Below are 21,309 nucleotides of genomic sequence, written 5' to 3'. Positions count from 1 at the left end.
GTCTGCTACTAGTTGTGTTTTATGTGCATCTAAAGGTGGGCTTCCTGAGTTCTGTGAGTTCCAGCAAACGTGATTTGTGACAGTGGCTTATGCCAATCACAAGCCGTCAGGAGGTAGATGTCGCAGCCCTTGCTTCAGTTCAGTGAGGTCACAGTCCTGTTCTGTGATTCTTGCCACCTCTCCTTCTTAGACTTCCAGCCACTGTGTCTATGTTCAGGTCAAGAAGGTAAAGGTAGAACACAATCAGCCTGCTGTCTTTTCTTTCCAAGAAAGTACATGCCCCCAAGTCCCTGAAGTAAATTTTACTCACGTCCTGAGGAGACCCAGCCCGTGGACCCCCGGCCACGAGGGAGGCTGCAAACCAACACCTCTTCCTCAACCTCCAAAGACAGCCAGCAAGGAGAAAGGGTGGGGACACTTTCAGGTGCCCAGCCAGCAGAATTGGCCACAGCTGTCCACAGGCACATGCAGCTTCCCACTTGTATTAGTTTCCTACTGCTGCTGTAACAAATTACCACCAACTTAGTGGCTTAACAGAACACAAATTTATTATCTTCTAGTTCTGTAGGTCAGAAGTCCTACGTGGGTTTAGCCAGACAAAATCAGTGTCGGCAGGTTTGTACTCCTTCTCAGGCTCTGGGGAGAATCTGTTTCCTGCTCATTCTAGTAATTGGCAGAATTCAGTTCATTGCGGTTGTAGGACTGAGGTCCCCACTTCCTTGCTGGCTGTCAGCTGAGGGCTGTTCCCAGCTTTTAGAGGCATCTGCATTTCTTAGCTCATGGATCCCTTCCTTCATCTTTAAAGCCAACAAATCACATCTCTCGGATGCCTCTTCCATTATCATCACATCTCTCTCTGACCTACCACAGCGAGAAAAGTTCTCTGCTTTTAAGGACCCATGCGATGATGAGGTTGGAACCACCTGCATAATCTAGGATAATCTCAGCTCATGATCTTTAAGCTTAATCATAAAGTCCCTTTGCCATGTAAGATGACGTATTCACAGGTTCTGGGACTGAGGTGTGGACATCTTAGAAGCCATTATTCTGGCAATTGCACCGCACAGGAAGCCAAGGTTATGTGTCAAGGTCAGTGGTGAGTCTAACGTGCTCCTTCCTCTTTGACATGAGAGCTGACATGGGCTTTCTAGATATTTACAACAAGAGAGGAGCACCCACCCATGGCAGGACCCAGGAGAGTACTTGCCACTCATCTCACTGACAGGCAGTTCTATCATCACCCCCTTACAGACAGGTCCTCCAGAGGGGAAATTATTGCCCAATTCACACTGAGGAGCCAGGTGAAGCTCAGATTGGAACCCACTTTCTTCCTACCCCACATCTTTCAGCCTGAGCTCCAAAGTGGGGATGGGGGAGGGAACGGAATTTTCTAGAACACCTGCTGTTCACTATCATCCCAGGCGCCCATATCTCTTATTCATTTAATCCTTGCAGAAAGCTGGGAAATGGGGACCATCTTCTCCATTTTTCAAATAGGGGAACCATGCCCAGATTGGTGGCGTGAAGGCTCCAGGGCTCACTGCCGTGCCTTGGAGCTCAGGATTCGGCCTGGGGTAGGTGACTACACAGGGTGTACTCTTTCGGCTCAGTTTCCCTGCAGAGCACATGATGCCCCTGGCCTGGGTCTCTGGGGGAGCTGAGCCATCTCCACACTCACTCTGATTGCCCGCCCCCCCCTTTCTTCTTTGTAACTAAGAGAATTGACAGACGGCCAAAGTGTCACATGTGGAATTTCATCCAGATTCATTTCTGATTTGTTGGCTCTTTTAAACTGTGAACTCTGCTAAAGAATTGGCCCTATGGTCAGGGGGTGGTTTTTCTCTGCCCCCAACCCTGTGCCTTGTAGAGTCCCCTCAGCAAAGTCTACTCAACTGATTTGTTTCTTTTCCAGCCCCTGTGTATTAGTGAGGATTTTTCAGAGAAACAGAACCACAAAGACTTGGGGGGAGAGAGGGAGAGAGAGATTTACTTTAAGGAATTAGCTCATGTGATTATGGAGACTGGCAAGTCCAAATATGCTGGCAGGATAGACCAGCAGGCTGGAGACCCAGGGAAGAGGTGATGTTACAGTTCAAGTCCAAAGACCCACTACTGGCAGAATTCCCTGTGGCTCAGAGGTCATTCTTTGTTCTGTTTGGGGCTTCACCTGCTTAGATGGAGCCCACCCACATCAAAGCAATCTGCTTTAAGTCCACTGACTTAAATGTTAATCTCATCCAAAAGCTCCTTCAAAGAAATATCTAGAATGATGTTTGTCCAAATATCTTGACACTGTGGCCCAGACAAGATGACCTGTAAAGTTAACCATCACTCCCTGTTTAGAGGACTCCTGTATTTGACCTGTTTCTTCTTTGTACCAGGCGAGATGATAACCAGGGAGGCCCAGTTCTCCCTCCCTGTCTCCCTCCCTCCCTGTTCTTCCTCCTACTCTTTCTAATTATTCCTCCTCCCCCTCCTTCTCCTCTTCCTCCTTCTCCTCATTTTTCTTCTTCTTTCTCTTGTGATCTCTCTGTCTCTGTCTCTGTCTTTCCCTCTTTTGTTTTATTTCCTCATGATTACACTGCCTTAGGGACAGCATAGTTTGAATTACAAAATTTGCATGAAGGGTAGTTTCCACACGAGCACCCATGTTTTCATATTTATGCAACTTTGCCAACTCCTCCTTTTTTGCATATTTATCACAATACCAAAATAACACTCTCGAATGCCTGCTCTGTGCTAGATACATCGCACATCATCCCAGTTAATGCTCACCATTGCTCTGGGGACCCTGGCAGTGGGAAGAGCCTCCCCAGGGCACTGCTGCAAATTCATCAGCCCTTCTGTGATGGTGATGATACAAACAGCGGCTGATATCAGCCCAGCGTTGAGGAGAGGCATGGAGAGGATCATCACTTGACAGATGAAGAAACTCAGGGTCAGAGAGGTGATGTGACTTAGCCGGGGTCCCATAGCCAGTCAGTGGGGGCTGGTTTAAAATCAGGTTTTTTTTCCCTTTAAAGGCTCTACTCATTCCATTTCATGCTACTGCACAATTCCCTTTAAAGCAAAATATTTCCTAATTGCTTCATGAATAAAACGGGAAGGGGGTCCTCATTTAAAAATGAATGGTACTAACCCCACAAGGCAGGAAGTTTCCCTGTGCTGTGGGGAGAGGCTGGGACCCCATCTGTGGTCCTCACTGAACTCACCTCCTTTCTCCCTTGGTGCTCCAGCATGGCTGCAGCCACTGTAGACAACAGAGTGGCATTCTTTTCTAACCACGTAAAGGATGACTTAGATTCAGCTTAAGATCTTCTAAACGGGCTTTGTTCTTGAATAAATATTGACTGTGCTCCTAGTAAGTGGCAAGTGCTATCCTAGGCACTGGGATTTTAGCAGCAAACAAAACAGATAAAGCCCATGCCCTCAGGAGCTGATATTCTAGTGGGGAAAGCAGGCAATCAACAAAATAAATACATAAACCAAATAGTATTTTATGTGGATTATGATCTCATTTTTATAGTCATGTCCATCCATCCGTCTGTCCATCACTTCATCTGTCTGTCTATCCATCCATCCATTCACTTGTCTATTTGTCTACACATCCATCCATCCACCCATCTATCCATCAGTCCATCTGTCTGTCCATCCATCCATCCATCCACCCACCATCCATCCATCCATCCATCTATCCATCTGTCCATTTGGCCACTCATCCATCTATCCACCTAACCACCCATCCATCCATCCATCTGTCCATTTGGCCACTCATCCATCTATCCATTCACCCATCTGTCCATCGGTATACCCATCCATCCATCCATCCATCCATCCATTCATTCATCTACTTATGTATATGCCTAAAAATATTCCTGGAATGTGGTTTGCCTAATGGTACTGATAACTATTTCTGGATAGTGGCATTTGGAATAATTACTTTAACATTTTTGTGCTTTTCTACATTGTTTGGTTCCTTCAAATTAGCAGTATTTCTTAAAAATCAAGGCAAGGATGAAATATGCCAAGATACACCGAAACAATGGAAATCCATGCCAGGTCCAGTGGTGGTGAAGCAGAACAGGAGAGAGGGACAGACAGGGCCTGCCGTTAAGCCTGGTCTTTCTGCCACCACCTTCTGCATGAACAGCCGGTCCCCACATTGCTTTGTGATTCATTTCAGTCTCTAGAAGTGACCCACACAGATGCTTTTTTGTCACCACCTTCAGGAAGACTTGACCCAGTTAATTGACCTGTTTTAAGGATTATTTTATTGATCAGAAAGCTTCAGAGCTGGGAGAGCCATGGCAGTGGGCTGGTGGGTCCCCACTTTCACCAGTGGGGATCCCAGTGATGAAGGGTTACTCCTCTGCCTCAGGAAGAAGTGAGTCTACAGGGTGTTGATGGAGATTATTCTTCATTTATTCGACCCACGTCTGTTGATGTTTTTCTCTGTGCTAGGAACCAGGTTAAATGCTGGAGGTAGAGAGGCATATGATGCTGACCCCATCCTAAAACCTCACTGCAGAGACACATGAGAAATTGGACAATTAAATTTGATACAAGAATTGGACAGAATACAGTTGATTAAAACCAGAGAAAAGCAGAGGAGAGGCATCTATCCCAGAATGTGGGGTCAGGAAAGGCTTCCAGAAGCCCAACACTGGTGTAGAAACCAAAAGAATGAGTTGAAGAGAGCCAGACAGAGAGCACTTTGGGGAAAAGTGTACTATAGGCAGACGGAAGCACATGGGTCGCAAGGAAAGAGTTTGGTATTTATAATAACACTTTTCCCCATCACTGCACTGAAAGCATTGGTCAAAGTAGTAAGCAGCCCCATGTTTCCAAATCCAGGGGGCAAGTCCATGTCTTTGTCTTTCTTGACCTCTCTGTGGCACTTGATCCACAGCCCTTTTCTTGAATATGTTCCCTTCTTGGCTTCCAAACCCTGGACACCTGGTTCTCTCCCAGCCCTCTGGCTACCTGTGGTCAAGCCCCTATGTTGGATGCATCGTGGCCTTTGGACGTTGGGAGCCTGAGGACTTGGTCGTTGGACCTCATTCCCTCTCATCTACATTCACTCCCTTACTGATGTCATCACCACACTGATTACCATCTAATCTTAGCTCCAGACCCCTGCCCTGAACTTGAGACTTGACATCGCCATTAGTGACTTAACCTGTGCAAACAGAACTCCAAGTGACTGACAGTCCCCTGTCCCAGGCTTGCTCCACTCATCTCAGTAAATGACACCAGTTACCCAGCAGCCCAAGTGAAAGATGGTGGAATCATCCTTTATTCTTGTCTTTCAATGAACCTTGTTGGCTCTACCATCAAAGTGTCTCCCGTGTCCCACCACTTCTCACCACCTCCCCTCCACCACTCTGGCTCACACAGCTACCATCTCTTGCCTGAGATGCCGCCCCTCTGCTACCTCACTTGTTGCAGATGGTTCATGGCCCCTGTGTCATCCAAAGTAATCTTTAAAAAATGAGAATCAGCTCATGCCACTCCCACTGCTTAAATTCCTGCAATGACTCCCCAGCTCACCATGAAGACAAGTCAAAATCCTGCCTACGATGAAAAGGTCCGTATGAACTGATCTGCCGCCACCTGTCCAAACTTAACTGTTGTCACTCTCCTTCTCACACGGTCCATGCCAGCCACACTGGCCTCCTTCGCTCTCCATGAAACATGCTAAGGGTATCCCCACCTCAGGGTCTTCACCCTTGCCTTCCCTCTGCCTGGAAAGCTCTTCCCTTCCATGTGCCCATGGTTCACTTCCTCACTTCATTCAGGTCCCTGCTCAGACGTCACCTCCTCGGAGAAGCCTTCCCTGACTACCCATCTCAAATATCAGCCACCCCCACCCCTCACCCTCTGTCTATGTTTATCCTGCCTTGTTTTGCATCCTGGCACCTACACTGCCTGATATGGTGTTTCTTTGTAAGCTTACCATCTGTCTCTTTGACCTGACTGTGAGCCTCGTGAAGGCAGAGACTTTGTCTGTGTTACTGCTCTGCCTCCAGTGCCTGGAACAGGGTCTGGTGCCCAGTAGGACTCCATCGTGGTGTTGGTTGAATGAATAAATGTGCTAATAATCTGGCACAGTGGCCCACCAAACATGTCTAAGTCCTAATTCCCAGAACCTGTGAATATGACCTTCTATGGCAAAGGGGATTTTGCAGATGTGATTAAGGGTTTTAAGATGGGGGTGTTATCCTCGATTATCCCAGTGGGCCCTAAATGTAATCACAAGTGTCCTTACAAGAGGGAAGCAGGAGTCACAGCTTGAAGAGAAGGCCATGTGACAATGACAGAAGCAGGGATTGGAGGATGAACTTTGAAGCTGGAGGAAGGGGCCATAAGCCAAAGAATGCGGGCAGCAGCTGACGCTAGGGAAGGCCAGGGAAGGGATTCTCTCCTGGAGTCTCCACAAGGAGCCAGCCCGGCTGACCTTGACTTTAGCCCAGTGACACTGATTTCAGACTTCTGGCCTCCAGAACCGTAAGAGAATAAATGTGTGTTGTTTTAAGCCCAAGTTTGGGGTGATCTGTTACAGCTGCAATAGGAAACTCATACAAATACTGTAACAACAGCAACAACCAACACTCACAGAATGACCTTGATTTGTCAAGCACGGCACTTAGATGTCTTGTAAAGTCAGAATTCTTTCTAGGTGAAGGTAACAGAAATTCATTTCAAACTAGTTTGAGTGTAAACGAAATATATTAATACCCTGACTATCCCCTCAAAGAGCAGAGCTGAGCTCTGGGGGCTCAAATGGCAAAGGACTCTTTATGGGTCTCTCTCCTTCTCTCTCTCTCTCCCCTGTTTCTTTGTGTCCACTAATAAGCTTATTCCACACAGGAAGGGACATGAAAGCTGACAGCCCTGAGCTGATGGCCTTTCAGCATCCAGCTCTCCTGGTTTTGCTGTATAAAGTGCTTTTCTCTCCTGGGTTTGCTGTGTAAAATCCCAGGGAAGGTATCTGGTTGGCCAGGTGGCCAGGCATGCCCACGCTGTTGCTAGGAAAGGGAGTTTGCCTTCTTAACACAGACCAGTTTTACATGTCACAGCTCATTTTGTCCTCTGAAAACCTTTTGGCATAGGTATTATTGTTACCTCATTTTACAGATGAGGGAGCTGAGGCCCGAAGAGAAATAAAGACACTTCCCAAGGACACACAGTTCTGTGCAGTGGGGCTGGGAGCCAACACAGGTTTGGGGGAGTGTAGAGCCTGCCTGTACTCTCTCTTTCTCCTTTTCACACCTTTTTCTGAAATACTTTTAGGTTCACAAGAAGTTGCAAAGCTAGTATGGAGAGCTCCAGTGCCCTGATCCCTGTTTCGCTGTTTCCCCGCATGGCTGCATCTGACAGGACCCTAGGACAACATCAAAACCAGAAAGTTGACATGCATATAAAATGCATTTATAGTTCTGTGTCATTTTACCGCATGTAGTTTAGCATGACACCACATTTAAGATGTCGAACTGTTTGGTCACCACAAAGATCTGTTTGTGCTACGCTTTTATAGTTATATCCACTTCCCCCCCACACCCCTAACCCCGGCCACTAATGCTCTGTTCCCCATCTCTAAATTTTGTCACCTCTGGAATGTTATTCACGTGGAAGTACAGCGGGGCCTGGCTCTTTTTATGCAGCGAAACGCCCTAGGGATCCATCCAGTTCTTTCCTTTCACTGCAGACTGGTATTCCGTGACAAGGCCATAGCACAGTTTCTTTAACCATCCACTGATTTAGGCACATTTCAGTTGTTTCCAGTCTGTGTTGTTCCCTCTGAGCCCTATCGCCTCACCGAACATGAGTAGGAGGAGAAATTACTAATGGGCCCGGGCTGTAGCTGTGATGAGTGAGTGGAGAGTAGTTGGAAGGGATGGATGACGGCTTGGGGAATGTCATGGGGAGCCAAGGCTGCTGACCAAATAGATTTTTCTTGACAGCTCTGTGAATTTGGGAACATGTTTTCAAGACTGAGGTACTAAAATATTTATCTCCCTGGGACAAAAAGTCCTAAGACTGTGATCCATTAAAACTTGCTGTTCATCAAGGTTAGAGCCATGAGGCTCCGAGTCCCTGCGTTCACTCCTCTAGGAGCTGAGACTGGCGTCCTACCTGTCGAAGCTGACGATGCTGCCGGGAGGCACGCTGCGTTGGCTCCTGAGCGTGGCTGTGCCTGCTGCCTTGCAGCCCGAGCTGCTCTCCGTGCTGGATCCCGTGGGCCAGAGGCATCAGGACCACACAGCAGAGAGTGATGGCGGTGGGGCGCAGGCCGACCTGGGCAGGAGGGGGTGAGTACAGGGTGGGAAAACGAGGTCCCTGTAGAGAGAACGGATGGGAGAGGGGAGCAGGACCACAGGGCACAGGCACACCCGCCTTCCCAGGGGAATTTCTTTGCTCAAGAAGCAGACAACATCCAGGAGAGTCTCCATGCATCCTCTGTGTAAGTCATGGCAGACCCAAGTATTTTGTCCACAGCTTGTCTTTTCATCACCAATTCATTTCCCCAGTAGGATCTTAAGAGAATAAGTTGCCTTGGGCTGTAAATATGCCATATATGCATATTTACAGCCCAAGGAATAAATAATAAAGGAAATAAATAAATACAATACATACATAAAGGAAATAAATACATAAAGGAAAAAGAAGAAAAAAAATATCCATGGTTCTGTCAGCTGGAGAAAATGGCTGTTAGCGTCTTGCTACCATTCTTTCTCCAGAACGTGTTTCCTCTGCTGGGTTTTATGAGTGTGTGCATTGTGTGTGTGTGTGTGTGTGTGTGTGTGTGTGTGTGTGTGTATAGGAATCCCAGTATATACAACCTTGTGTCCTGCTTTTCAGAACCTTATATCAGAGGCAAGTTTGCTTATTACCTTTCGACTCTTGTCCACATGCAGACGTCTTTCTAATTATCACACTACTTTGACTCTATTTCTGCTGTTTTTATTAACAACTTAAAATTCATACTTTTCCCAGTTATTGAAACATCTCCATAGATATTATTTTGAACAGCTGCCTATTATTCCACTGAGGTGTGTAGCATAGTGTATGTAACTGTTACCCTCTTACTGGACATTTAGTTTGCGTTCATTTTTCCTCAATTATGGATAATGCTGCAGAGCTGCTTTTTTAGGGTCAAGTTTCAGGTGTGCGTTTGATCAGTTAAGGGCCTTTATAAGGCAAGACATGAAGCGGGGCTGTGGATAAGGTGGGTTTGGGGCAGCCAGTGGTGCCACTTGAGAGCAGAATTTGTTGGGGGTGAGGCTACAAGGAAAGCCATGACCAGACCTGAAAGTGTTGAAGGCCAGGCAGTGAAGCCGAGGTCTTCAACCAGGACCCACAGGAGGCTGGGGCTGGATGTCTCGGAGCCCATGAGTCTGCCAAAATGGCATGATTGTGTGGAAAGGTGTGTATGTACATTATTTTTGCTGACTCATAAAGGGGGTCCCTGACTCAGCTGAGGGCTAAGAGTAGGGTTAGGGTGAAAGGAAGGATAGGAGCGTGGGAACAACAGCTGTTGAGCAAGGGTGGGTGTCCACAGGGGCTGGGACGAGCATTCCTAGAGTTGGTGGGGCCCACCACGAGGGGCTGGATGTGAGTGTGGTCACAGGAGCTGGGGTGTGGGTGGGGTCAGGGCTGGTGTGGGCGTGGTCAGAGGGCTGGGTGTGGTCAGAGAGTTGCATGTCTCAGCCTGGTTTCTCTCAGTGCACAGTCAGGCAAGAGCATGAAGATGGCAGATGTCGGTGGTGACGCTGGAGCAGGAATGTGCAGGGTCACAGCGATGTCACCTCTGCCTGAGGGCTGCCCACGAGGACCTTGTTTACGGGCTCCCCTTCAGCCAGTTTAGTTTGGGAGGCTGGTGAGCCAGCATGGGCAGGTGGGTGTGGGACAAAGCAGGAGCGCCCAGGTGGCTTGTCACCAGGAGTGTGGAGCGTGGGCATGCCCTTCTGTAGCCCGACCTCGTGGCCAAGTAGACTGGATGACGTCTGGAGTCAAAAGCCACTCACCATAGCCTCTGAGCGCAGGGCAGTCACTACTCCTGTGTCCCAAGCGACTGGTGCCCGGGCACACCATCAGTTCAGAGTCTTGGGTTTCAAGCAGCAGAAACTGACTGATGAATCTAAGCAAGAAAGGGTGTATGAGGGACCTGTCAGGATGCAGGAAGAGCTGTACGCCAGGTCCCTGGATGGGCAGGACCAGGAGAGCACGAAGACCATCCTCTCTGGGTGCTCCCTTCAGAGGACCAGCCTTCTCTACCCAAGAGCTAGACTCCTGGGACAGAGAGCCTGGCCCAGCATGGGCAAGGGTCCTTCACCCCACCAGCTGGGCAGTGTGAACCAGCTGAGGCAGAGTAGGAACTTGGCCAGAGGCAGGCATAGACAGGATTCTCTCCTACACTGACCTTTATTGACTTGACTTGAGCCCAAGCCTGCGAACATCTCCCCATCTCCCCTATTCCTTATACACTGTCCCTTCTTTGGTCGAGAATCACACTCCTTCACGTGGCATGAGGACTCCCTGCCTTACCCACCTTCCAAGCCTCCACTGTGCCTTCTCAACCTTCTTATTCATATATTCATGAACACTTACTGAGATCCTCGTATGTCGACTGTCTTAGGCACTGGTGTACGTGGGAGAGTAAGGGACAGTCCTGCTGCATGGAGTGTCCACTCCAGTGGGGGAGATGGACTGCACACAAGCCGAGGCAGAGCGCCCATTCCTTCTCGAATGCTCCATGCGTTCCCTCTGCTGGGACACCAAGATTCAGCTCAAGTGTCCCACATCTCGGCAGCCTTCCTTTATCTGACTGATGTCACCTAGTACCTGTCTGTGACCCCTGGATCGGGGACCCCTTGCGGCAGAGACTGTGTCTTGACTCGGCCAGAAAAGATGCTTGATCAGTGTTCGCGGAGTGAGTGAGAGAACAAACGTGAAAACTCCCAGGGTTTCTCATGTCAGCCAAAGGTCACACTGAGGGAGGGGGTCCCCATAGTGCTTTTTAAGAGTATGCATCACTTGAAGATTCTGTTCTTTTTGAAAATATAAGAACGCTCCCTTCTTGCCTTCAGGAAACATCAGGGCTGGTGGCAAGCCTTTGAGAGCAAACTTCGAGGAGAACTGATAAGCAGAGGATTAGAAAAGATGCGCTGGGCTCACAAGAGAAAGGAGAGGTAATGAGGGCATCTGCTCAGGTGGGCTGAGGAGGGCAGCCAGACCGCCTGTGAGCTGGGAAGGGGAGGCAGAGGGGACCACAAAGGGAGGGTCACTGCAAACATACCAACATTCCTTCCCTAAAGACCGCAGTCTTTATTCGAAGTGGGCTTAGTTTGAAGTGAAGTAAGCAGAGAAAGACAGATATCATATGATACCACTTATGTATGGAATTTTAAAAGTAATACAAATGAACTTATTTACAAAACAGAAAGAGACTCACAGACATAGAATACAAATTTACGGTTACCAAAGGGGATAGCGGGGGCAGGGTGGGGAGGGATAAATTAGGAGTATGGGATTAACAGATACACACTACTAGATATAAAATAGATAAGCAACAAGGATTTATATATAGCACAGGGAACTATATTCAATATCTTGTAATAATCTATAATGGAAAAGAATAACCTATAATGGAAAAGGTGCACTTTGCTGTACACCTGAAACGAACACAATATTGTAAATCAACTATACTTCAATTAAAAAAAAAAAATGTAAAGTGCGCTTAGTTTACAGCTGAAGATAGCCTCCAGCTATCAGTGGGAGAATGCTCTCCTGTCATTTATTAGCATTTTAATTGCAGTATTTATTTTAACTAATGGCTCTTTTTAAATGGAATCTCATTAGAAGGAGAATAATTCCTTATAGCTGTTCAGACTTTATAGTTTACCTCTCCCGCCTTGCTGCCCTGAGCCTCCCCACTTTCTGGAAAGTGGGGGAAATCCCATGGCCACGCTTCACCAGCTCAGGGAGGTCAGAGGAAGAGACCCCATGCCTGCAGCTGTTAAAAGTGACCGTGGGATTTAGGGCCATGTAACCAACCCCTTTATTTCCCTGAACTTCCAGGCCAGCGCTCTTCTCACTCTCTCGAGTGCCTTCTCTTTCAGCTGTGGTGATTGCACACCTGGAGAGCAGAGGAAAGTTAGAGGTAGAGCAGTTTTAGGGTGCTGCAAACAACAGACCAAGGGTCTCGTGTGTTTCCCCCTAGAGATTCAGAAAAAGGGTAACATGAGTCACAAGAGTTACGTTAGCCCATTTAACATACAAGGTTAAAATGGGATAACCAAAGTGTGCTCTGGAAACAGAGGATGTCCAAGAGAAGTGTCCTGCCCCTTCCATAATTTCTCAGGGCTCCGGTGAAGCTGCAGAGACAAGCTTCCCAAATAGTCCCTGAATAAAAACCTGGGAGCAGGGCTTCCCTGGTGGTGCAGTGGTTGAGAATCTGCCTGCCAATGCAGGGGACATGGGTTCGAGCCCTGGTCTGGGAAGATCCCACATGCCGCGGAGCAACTGGGCCCGTGAGCCATAACTACTGAGCCTGAGCGTCTGGAGCCTGTGCTCCGCAACAAGAGAGGCCGCGATAGTGAGAGGCCCGCCCACCGCGATGAAGAGTGGCCCCCACTCGCCCCAACTGGAGAAAGCCCTCGCACAGAAACGAAGACCCAACACAGCCAAAAATAAGCATAATAAATAAATAATAAAAATATAAAACAAACAAACAAACAAACAAAAAACTGGGAGCCATTGATAACGGGCCAGGTATCAGAATTTAGTCCCAGAGAAATTAGATCCGGATATTGAGCCCAAACCAAGAAAATTAAATTCAAGCTGTATAAATGTAAAGCATTCCACTAAGGAACGGAAGTCAGTTGTTCTAGATTAGCATGGGGTGGGGCTGCTGAATGCCTTCCTGGGCTGCACTGACACCAGTGGGCGAGTACAGATCAGGAGAACCCTGGCACCACTGTCTTGGATCGCCGTACTCGCCTTTTTGCCTTGAGGTGCTGTGTACGATGGTGGGAGGAGGAGAGACTGTGAATCAGTCCGAGTTGCCTTGAGTCCTTGCTCAGATCATGCAGCTGCCAGGGCAGGAGTTCGTGGTGAGGGGGATGGAGGCTCATTAGCCACGCCTGTTCAGGAAGGGCCCACGAGCCTACCAGCGGCCTCCAGTAGGTCGACCCCCAGTGACATGGCCTCGTCCTGCACCGCTTGGGCAAAGGACCCTGTGGCTTTCAGGTTGTATAGCACTCTCAGAAAGAGTCAGAACCATTATGAAGAGCAGCCAGGATTTAGGGGCTGGACTGCTTATGGGCAAGGTTCCAGCCATCCTTTTACAGGATATTCCCAAAGCGTGTTGCTCTCTTCTATTTCAAACACATTTTACCTAACTTCTAACTGTTGCTTTATCATCAGGTTTTATCAGCCTGCTTTTAGTGTGAGGCCCACAGGCAGGGGTGTCCTAGGAAATGTCTCACAATTGTCTGGGGGGAGATGGGAGCTCTGATTTGTAGCACTTAGTTTCCGTGGTGTGAAACACTCCCACTGTGGCTGATTCCGTGCTGACAATATGATGACAACAGGCTCATAAACTCCACAAAAGTGAACAGTCATGAGTTGGTGAGAGCTGTCTGCACCACCACTGCCACAGGCTTCAGCTAATCTCAGGGGCAACCTGGCAACCACAGGGAAAAACCTTTCTTTAAAAGACACTTGATTGGGGCCCTAGGGACAAAAGGGGGTTTTCCTAGAGAACTCTGTCAGGACACTTGGGAGAGTCAGTTGCCAAAAATGTCGTATCTGATCTTCTGTTCTTCCTTTAGCATATTAAAGAAGACGTGTCCCCCTCTCAGAGAGAGGGTGATATTCTCTGGAAAAGGAAGTTGGCCACACCTGTCACTGGAGTCTATTGGTGAACTGGCCCCGGTGCCCATTGTAGGGGCAGAAACCATTGATTTATTAAACACGGGCGAAAAGCTCTTCATCTTCAGAAATCCAAAGGAGCCGGAGATCTCACTGCACCTTCCTCCCAGGAAAAAGAAGAAGAACTTTCTGAATGCCAAAAAGGCCACTTGGGCCTTGGGCATGAACTAGCCCAAAGGAAAGCTCCAAGGAGTCTGAAGCCAGAAAGATTTGTTTCCTCCTGCCCACATGGGTGGGTGGGTGTGTGTGTTTATAATGTGCAACTTGCAGGTATTCATTGCACTTGCAGAGGACACATCCATCCACTCTTCCTCCCTCACCACGACTTTCATGGGCTCAGTTTAATCTGATCCCATGAATTCCCAGATGGCCCATTCCCTTCAGCATCGCAAGGCACATGAAGAGACAGGGGACCAGCCCGTGAACCCTCGTTGCTTTCAGTCCCACCTTGCTGAGGGTCTGGAGGAGCCCCGGGCCCCTAATTCACATCCCTGCAACATCTGGCTGAAGAGTGGGCTGTGTGTTGAAGGCAAGGCTCTCTCTTCTCTCACATTGTGTGTTTGTTACATATTCTATTTTTATCAAGGGAGCTTTTGAAAATAAATGCATTTTACCTAAAGCTCTTCTCAAGGGAACTCGTCTTTGCTTTCTGTAGGAATCATTTATTTTTAATCCCTTCTTGGGTTTTGGCCCCCACGTTGTGATGTTCGATGGAAATTTGCCCTCCATCTTTCCAGGGGCCAGATGTGTCAGCCACTGGGCGATACCATATCCAACTCAAATCAGGAAACTCAGAGGCTTAAGAAGGTGAGGGGATTTAGGCAAGATCATAAAGCCAATAAGTAAAAAAGTCAGGACTCACTGAACTCTTTACAGCCCCAAACCCTTGTCCCTTCTCCTGGACTTGGTAAACGGACACATACCTGCCCTCAGGTGTTTGCCAACAAACTGACTGCACACAGGTCCTCGTGTTGCACAAAGTGCTTTCCTGTGCCCTGACCCTCTCCATCCTCACAGTGTGGTTGGATCATTATATGAGCTTTTCTGAGAACCAGGCAAAGAATACAATTATAATGGGTCTTTCCTAAGCGCGAGAAATGATTAAGCAGGGAATCCTGTCACCAACGAGAAGAAAAGGTTCTGATGAAGCATCTCTTACATGAGAGTTGCTTCTAGACCCTTACAGCTACTTGAACCCACTTCTTTTTTTTTTTTAATATACGGCAAGTTCTTATTAGTTATCCATTTTATACATATTAGTGTATATATGTCAATCCCAAGCACCCAATTCATCACACCACCACCACCGCTGCCGCTTTCCCCCCTTGGTGTCCATACGTTTGTTCTCTACATCTGTGTCTCAATTTCTGCCCTGCAAACCAATTCATCTGTACCATTTTTCTAGGTTCCACATATATGTGTTAATATATGATATTTGTTTTTCTCATTCTGACTTACTTCACTCTGTATGACAGTCTCTACATCCATCCACATCTCTACAAATGACCCAACTTCATTCCTTTTTATTGAACCCACTTCTTAATCCTTGACAATACCCAGCAGATGGGTCAACTACTCCCATTTTACAGCCAAGGAAGCTGAGACTCAGAAGGTTTAAGTAACTTGCCTGTGATCACACCACGTGTAAGGGAGGAATCCTCACTTTGAACCCAAGACTCCTAGCTTTCAAACCCTTACCTGCCATGAGACATCGCATTGCCTTTGGCAACCTGAAGGCCAAGTCTTATTTGCAGTTTCCCATCAGCATGCGTGCAGCATGGTGATCAGGGATCTTTGCCTGGAGTTGCACTTCTTCCAGGGGGCAGCTGTGTACCATCGTAGTGGCTGCCAGTTGGCCATATCTCTGCATTAGCAGATATGCACAAGTAAGCAGTGCAAATGCAGGAGAGAAGAGTGGATGGGGTCAGTTCTCCCATCAGAAGCTCAAGTGAGAAGACAGAGGAGAGAAAGAGCAGTGATTTTCACACAGGATAGTGGAGTGGGAAACGCATGGTCTTTGGTGTAAGCTTACTTAAGTTCAGATGCTGCTCTGTTGCTCATGAGCTGTGTGGCCTGTGGAAGTCACTTGACCTTTCAGAGCCTCATATTCTTCATCAACAAAAGGATGATGAGAATCCCTTGTTATGAGGATTAGATGAAACTGGATCAGTAAAGTGTTTGGTGGTGGTGTGCACCTGCCACATCTATGTCCTTCTGCATTCCTTGCAGGTGACCCATCTGCCTTTCTAATAATTTCCTGATTCTAGGACTCTGCTAGAATTATGCATGGTTGAAAGTAGATTGCACATAAGGATTCGAAAAAATAGCTCAAAATTATGGGCTGAAGGGTTATTGAACAGATTATTAGCAACAACAGGAGGTGCTCAAGCTATTCAAAATACAGCATTTGAACCTAATAATAACTCCTTATGTTAATAGACAAAGACTAGCTATTGATTTAATTTCTCTAAACTCACTGCATGAGAAACACGAAGATGTGATAGGGAAATCTTGTGCTCCTGGAATCAGGTAGCTCAGGTTTAAATCCTGGCTCTACAACTTTTAAGCAAGTCACTTTACCACTCTGAACCTGTCTCCTCATCTGTAAAACAGGCGTCCTAATACCTACCTTAGGGTAGGGATGTCACAAAGAGTGCAGATATTAGATATTATATAAAATGTTGGTGTTCAATAAAATGTTGATATGCAAAAATGTAGCTTATTTATTTATTATGTTTTTACATACTCACAAAATTGAGCTTTGTGGTTCCTTTCATTCCTGTTTTCACCCTACATGAAGACAGTGACCGTTCTAGAAGGGCTGCACCTGCCACAATACATGGAAGCCTATTCATAAGAGAGAAGCTCCAGGGAACTTGAATTGAGAGGACTTGATTTCAAGATTGGGCTCCATTACTTACAAGCTGGGAGAGTTTGAGAAAATTGCTAAACCTCTCTGAGGCTCAGCGTCCCATGGATTATGTCTTCTAAGAGTTCAGTCTAGTTAAGGTGACAGACACAAAAATAAATCATCATTAAGTGCAAGGGATAAAATAGAGTTCTGAAAACCATGCTGTGGGAATTTGGGAGTGAGATGCAACCTGACTGGGGATATTTGGGAACAGCTTTAAGCTTTTGACCCCAAATCTTTATCTCCAGACTGGACTTCCTCTTGGACTCCAGACACATTTGTCATAGATGCCTGTCCAACCCTGAACCCATCGGCTTCTTATAAAACCTGTTCCACTATGGATGTCCCCTCTCTGAGTAGATGGTACCAAGTGAGAAACCTACAAGTCATCCTAGACATCTTCCTGTTTTCAACCCCCAAATATGATGACTACGTCTTGCCGATTGGACTACTGCATTAACCTTCACATCTATGCCCTCTTCTTCCCCTCCACTCCTTCCCAGGCCACGTCTCTCCTGGATGGTGTCAGCAGCGTCCCTTCTCTCCAGGTTGGCTCAAGCCAGTTTGTTCTATGGTAGCCATATCTGAGTCACTCCCTTGCTGAAAGACCTCCAAAAACTTGTCAATGCCTACAAGACCTCCATGAATTGTCCTCTAATAACCTTCCTACCTGTGTCTATAGGGGAAGCCTCTACTTTCCAGGGAGCCATTGATTGGCAATGAGACACAAAGAAGAAGGTGTGTCTGGGTTTGCCTCCTGGATCTGCCATTTACTCTGTGGCCCTAGAGAAGCTACCTAATTTCTGTGAACCTTTGTTTCCCTCACCTGTTTTATAGGATTAATGAAGTGATACTGTAATGTGTCTGCTACAGGGAACACACAATAAATGCTAGCTATTATTATTGTCTTAGAAAGTTTGTAAACAGAGGAGTGACATGATATGATTTGTTTTAGAAAGGGACTCTAAAGGTCTTATGGAGGATGGGCCAGGAGTAGAAGCAGTTACTTGGGCTTTTTATTGGCTTCTGTCCTCCAATACACAGCTACAAGTAGGGAGTGAGGAGATAATTCTACTCCTGCTTTGTGTGCGTCCTTGCTTGTCTGGCCTTTGTTTGCCAAAATTACCAGCAACCACTCCACCACCACCAACAACAACACTAACACGACTACTCTTGAGTTTGCCTTCTCTGGATCAGGCACATCACTTGAAGATTTATCTAAATTTTTCCTAATCCTCAAGAAGACCAGGTAGAGGAGATGTTATTATTCTTATCTGACAGATAACCTGCTATGAAATGACCTTACTCATCATTAATGTATATGGGAACCACCATTTCTCACCCACCTGAGAGTACTTCCTCCCTAATTTTACTGCACCCCAACTTCATTTATGTGGTAACATGTTCAGGGGAAGGAGATTCCTCCTCCAGCCCCAGGAGATGAACCATCACTGACTCCCAGAGTTTCCTTACAGGCTGTGGGGGTGATGCTAAAGATCTCTGCCTTTTATTTAATGGGGGTGTTTAGACCATTATATTTAATGTATTTGTTGATATTTGCCATATTTGTTATGTTTGCATTTTAATCTACCAAATTGCTATTTCTTTTTCCATTCTTTGATATGTTATTTGTTCTCTTTTTCCTCCATTCCTGCCTTTTTGATATTGAGTATCTCTTAAGATTCAGTTTTATTTTCTCTGTTGGACTATTATCATACTTCTTTTTTTATTTTATTTATTTATTTTTGGCTGGTTGGGTCTTCACTGCTGCGTGCGGGCTTTCTCTAGTTGCTGTGAGCGGGGGCTACTCTTCGTTGTGATGCGCGGCTTCTTATTGCGGTGGCTTCTCTTGTTGCGGAACACAGGGCTCTAGGCACACGGGCTTCAGTAGTTGTGGCGCACAGGCTTAGTTGCTCTGCGGCATGTGGAATCTTCCCAGACCAGGGCTTGAACCCGTGCCCCCTGCGTTAGCAGGTGAATTCTTAACTACTGCGCCACCAGGGAAATCCTATCATATCTCTTTTGTTTAGAGGCTGTCCTAGGTTTTACAATGTACATTTTTTACTTATATTCCGTCTTCAAATAGTATTATGTACCTTCACATATAGTGTAAGAATCTTGCGACAATATACTTCCATTTCCCTTCTCTATCCTTTCTGCTATTGTTAACCACATTTTTGCTTCTATTTGTGTTAAACTCCCACGTACGTTGATGATATTTTACTTTTTATATGCAATTATATTTAAAGACATTTAAAATTAGAAAAATATGTTTTTACAAATATTTGCAACTTCTGGTGCTCATTTTTCTTTTATGTAGGTCCATATTTCCATCTTGTATCACTTTCCTTCTGCATAAAAAATGTCCCATAATATTTCTTCTAGTGCAAGTTTTCTGGTGATGAGTTTTCTCACACTTTGTGTCAAAAGTCTCTTTATTGCCTTCATTTTCAAAAGCTATTTTTACTGAGTATAGAGTTCTAGGTTTCCAGTGTTTAAATTTTTTCTTTCACTACTTTAAAGATGTCCCTCTTATTGGATTTGATTTGCTAATGTTTTGTTGAGGATTTTTGCATCTGCACTTACGAAAGATATTGGTTTGTTGTTTTCCTTTCTTATATCTTTATCTGATATTAAGGTAATGCTGGTCCCATAGAATGATTTAGGAAGTGTTTCCTCTGCTTCTACTATCTGGAAGAGATTGTAGAGAATTGGTATCACTTCTTCCTTGAATAATAATAATTATCATATGGAATAGTTTCACCAGTGAATCCTTCTGGGCCTAGTGCTTTCTGTTTTGGAAGGGTATTAATTATTGATTCAATTACTTTAAAAGATATAAGCCTATTTAGATTGTCTGTTACTTCTTGTGTGAGTTTTGGTAGCGTGTGTCTCTTGAGAAATTGGTCCATTTCATATAAGTTATCAAATGTGCAAGCATAAAGTTTTGGAAAATATTCCCTTGTTTTCCTTTTAATGTCCAAGAGAATAGTTGTGAATACCACTCTTTCATTTCCAATATGTAATGAGCTTATTCTCTTTTTCTCTCCCTTGATTAACATGGCTACACGTATATTGATTTTATTGATCTTTTCCAAGAACTGGATTTATGTTTTCTTTATTTGTTTCTATTGTCCTATTTTCAGCTTCTTTGACTTCTGATACTACAAATTTTAGTATTTCTTTTTTTCTATTTAAGATTAAAGTACAGTTTCTTACAGCCCCCTGTAGTCCCCTGCCCACTACTCCTTACCTTTAATTTCTTCTTTTCCAGGAGCAACTAATTGCAACTGTTTAGCTGTTTCTTGTGACATCAAGATTTATACTCTTAGGAACATAGTGCAACTTCTCAGTGCTGTTATCATTCATAACATATATTGACCTTCTATTATAGCAGATGAGAATTTAGCTTTCTTAGACACCCATACACATGTAAACACACACACAACACACACACTCTTCCTCTCCAGTTATCTAATGCAATTAAAGTACAATTTTCACTAAATATTCAGCATTTATGTTATTATAACTAATAAATTTTTATTTGAAGCTGATCCATGTAGTGCATTTTAATTACATTTCCTTTTTTGTGTAACTTTTCATTTTCCCTAGAGTTAACAATTGGCTAGGAATAATTGATAGTTATGGTAAAAAAAAAAAAAAAGACTAATCTTTTGGAGAAACATACTGAAATATTTATGGACGAAATTATATGTTGTTAGAGATTTGCTTCAAGATAACATGGAAGGGCATCTGGCCATGATAGAGTAACAGAGACTGAATTTAAACTTCCAACTTAAACAACTAGAGAACTAGGCAAAATACAGGAAAGAACTATTTTCAGACATTGAGCAATAGGCAGCATGGGACCGTGATATCTAAAAAAAGGGAAATAAATGAAGGGAGCCCTGTGACTGCCGTAGCTTAGTGCCCGGAGGCAGTTTTAAGGCTGCAGATCAGGGAGGGAAAACCCAAACAGAGCCCAGCATTCTCCCTGAGTTGAGGAGACAGGGGAATTCAGGGAGGCTGAGGCAACTGGGATTTAGGAGGCAGAATATAGAGGAGAGACACAGAGAGGGAGAGAGAGAGAAAGAGGGAGGGCATGTTAGTATCAACAAAAGGGCCCCCTTGAGTCTTTGTCTGAATACTGAGCCATGTGTACGTGAGGGTAAACTGTCAGCGGGGAGAAAGAACCACCAGAAAGAAGTAGTTTCCAAACAATTCCCAAAGCTCACCAAGGACTGGGAATATTTCCCATTCCCACCAGCCAGAGTGTGATGCATCAGCTGGTCTTCTGATGGATCTTGCCTTGGTAATGGGAATAAATTAACTGCTCTGGATTCACCATAACGAAGCTTAAAAGCAAGTCTCCACAAATCTATAGAGACAGAAAGTAGATTAGTAGTTGCCTGGAATCATGAGGGATGGACAGGAGCATGGGGATTATGGAGAGCGATGGCTAA

The 21,309-nt window shown here is 45.6% G+C and overlaps 1 protein-coding gene across 2 annotated transcripts in view; it reads left to right on the top strand.

Annotated features, from left to right (window-relative positions):
• Nucleotides 1-14,548, top strand: part of EVC2 (EvC ciliary complex subunit 2) — a 143,901-nt gene extending 129,353 nt beyond the window's left edge. Inside the window, exons 20-22 of one of the 2 annotated variants that reach the window (XM_057546799.1) lie at nt 8,116-8,312; nt 11,091-11,192; nt 13,836-14,548. In XM_057546799.1, the coding sequence (XP_057402782.1) occupies nt 8,116-8,312; nt 11,091-11,192; nt 13,836-14,106 (570 nt within the window). In that variant the 3' untranslated portion in view covers nt 14,107-14,548. Of the gene's footprint in view, nt 1-8,072; nt 8,313-11,090; nt 11,193-13,835 lie in introns of those variants that run through there. The other variant, XM_057546800.1, reaches the window with a different exon arrangement.
• Nucleotides 14,549-21,309: the final 6,761 nt, after the last annotated feature.

The sequence above is a fragment of the Balaenoptera acutorostrata genome, chromosome 5, assembly GCF_949987535.1.
Source record: "Balaenoptera acutorostrata chromosome 5, mBalAcu1.1, whole genome shotgun sequence".
Classification (NCBI taxonomy): domain Eukaryota; kingdom Metazoa; phylum Chordata; class Mammalia; order Artiodactyla; family Balaenopteridae; genus Balaenoptera; species Balaenoptera acutorostrata.
This window is presented reverse-complemented; position numbering and strand designations above follow the sequence as displayed.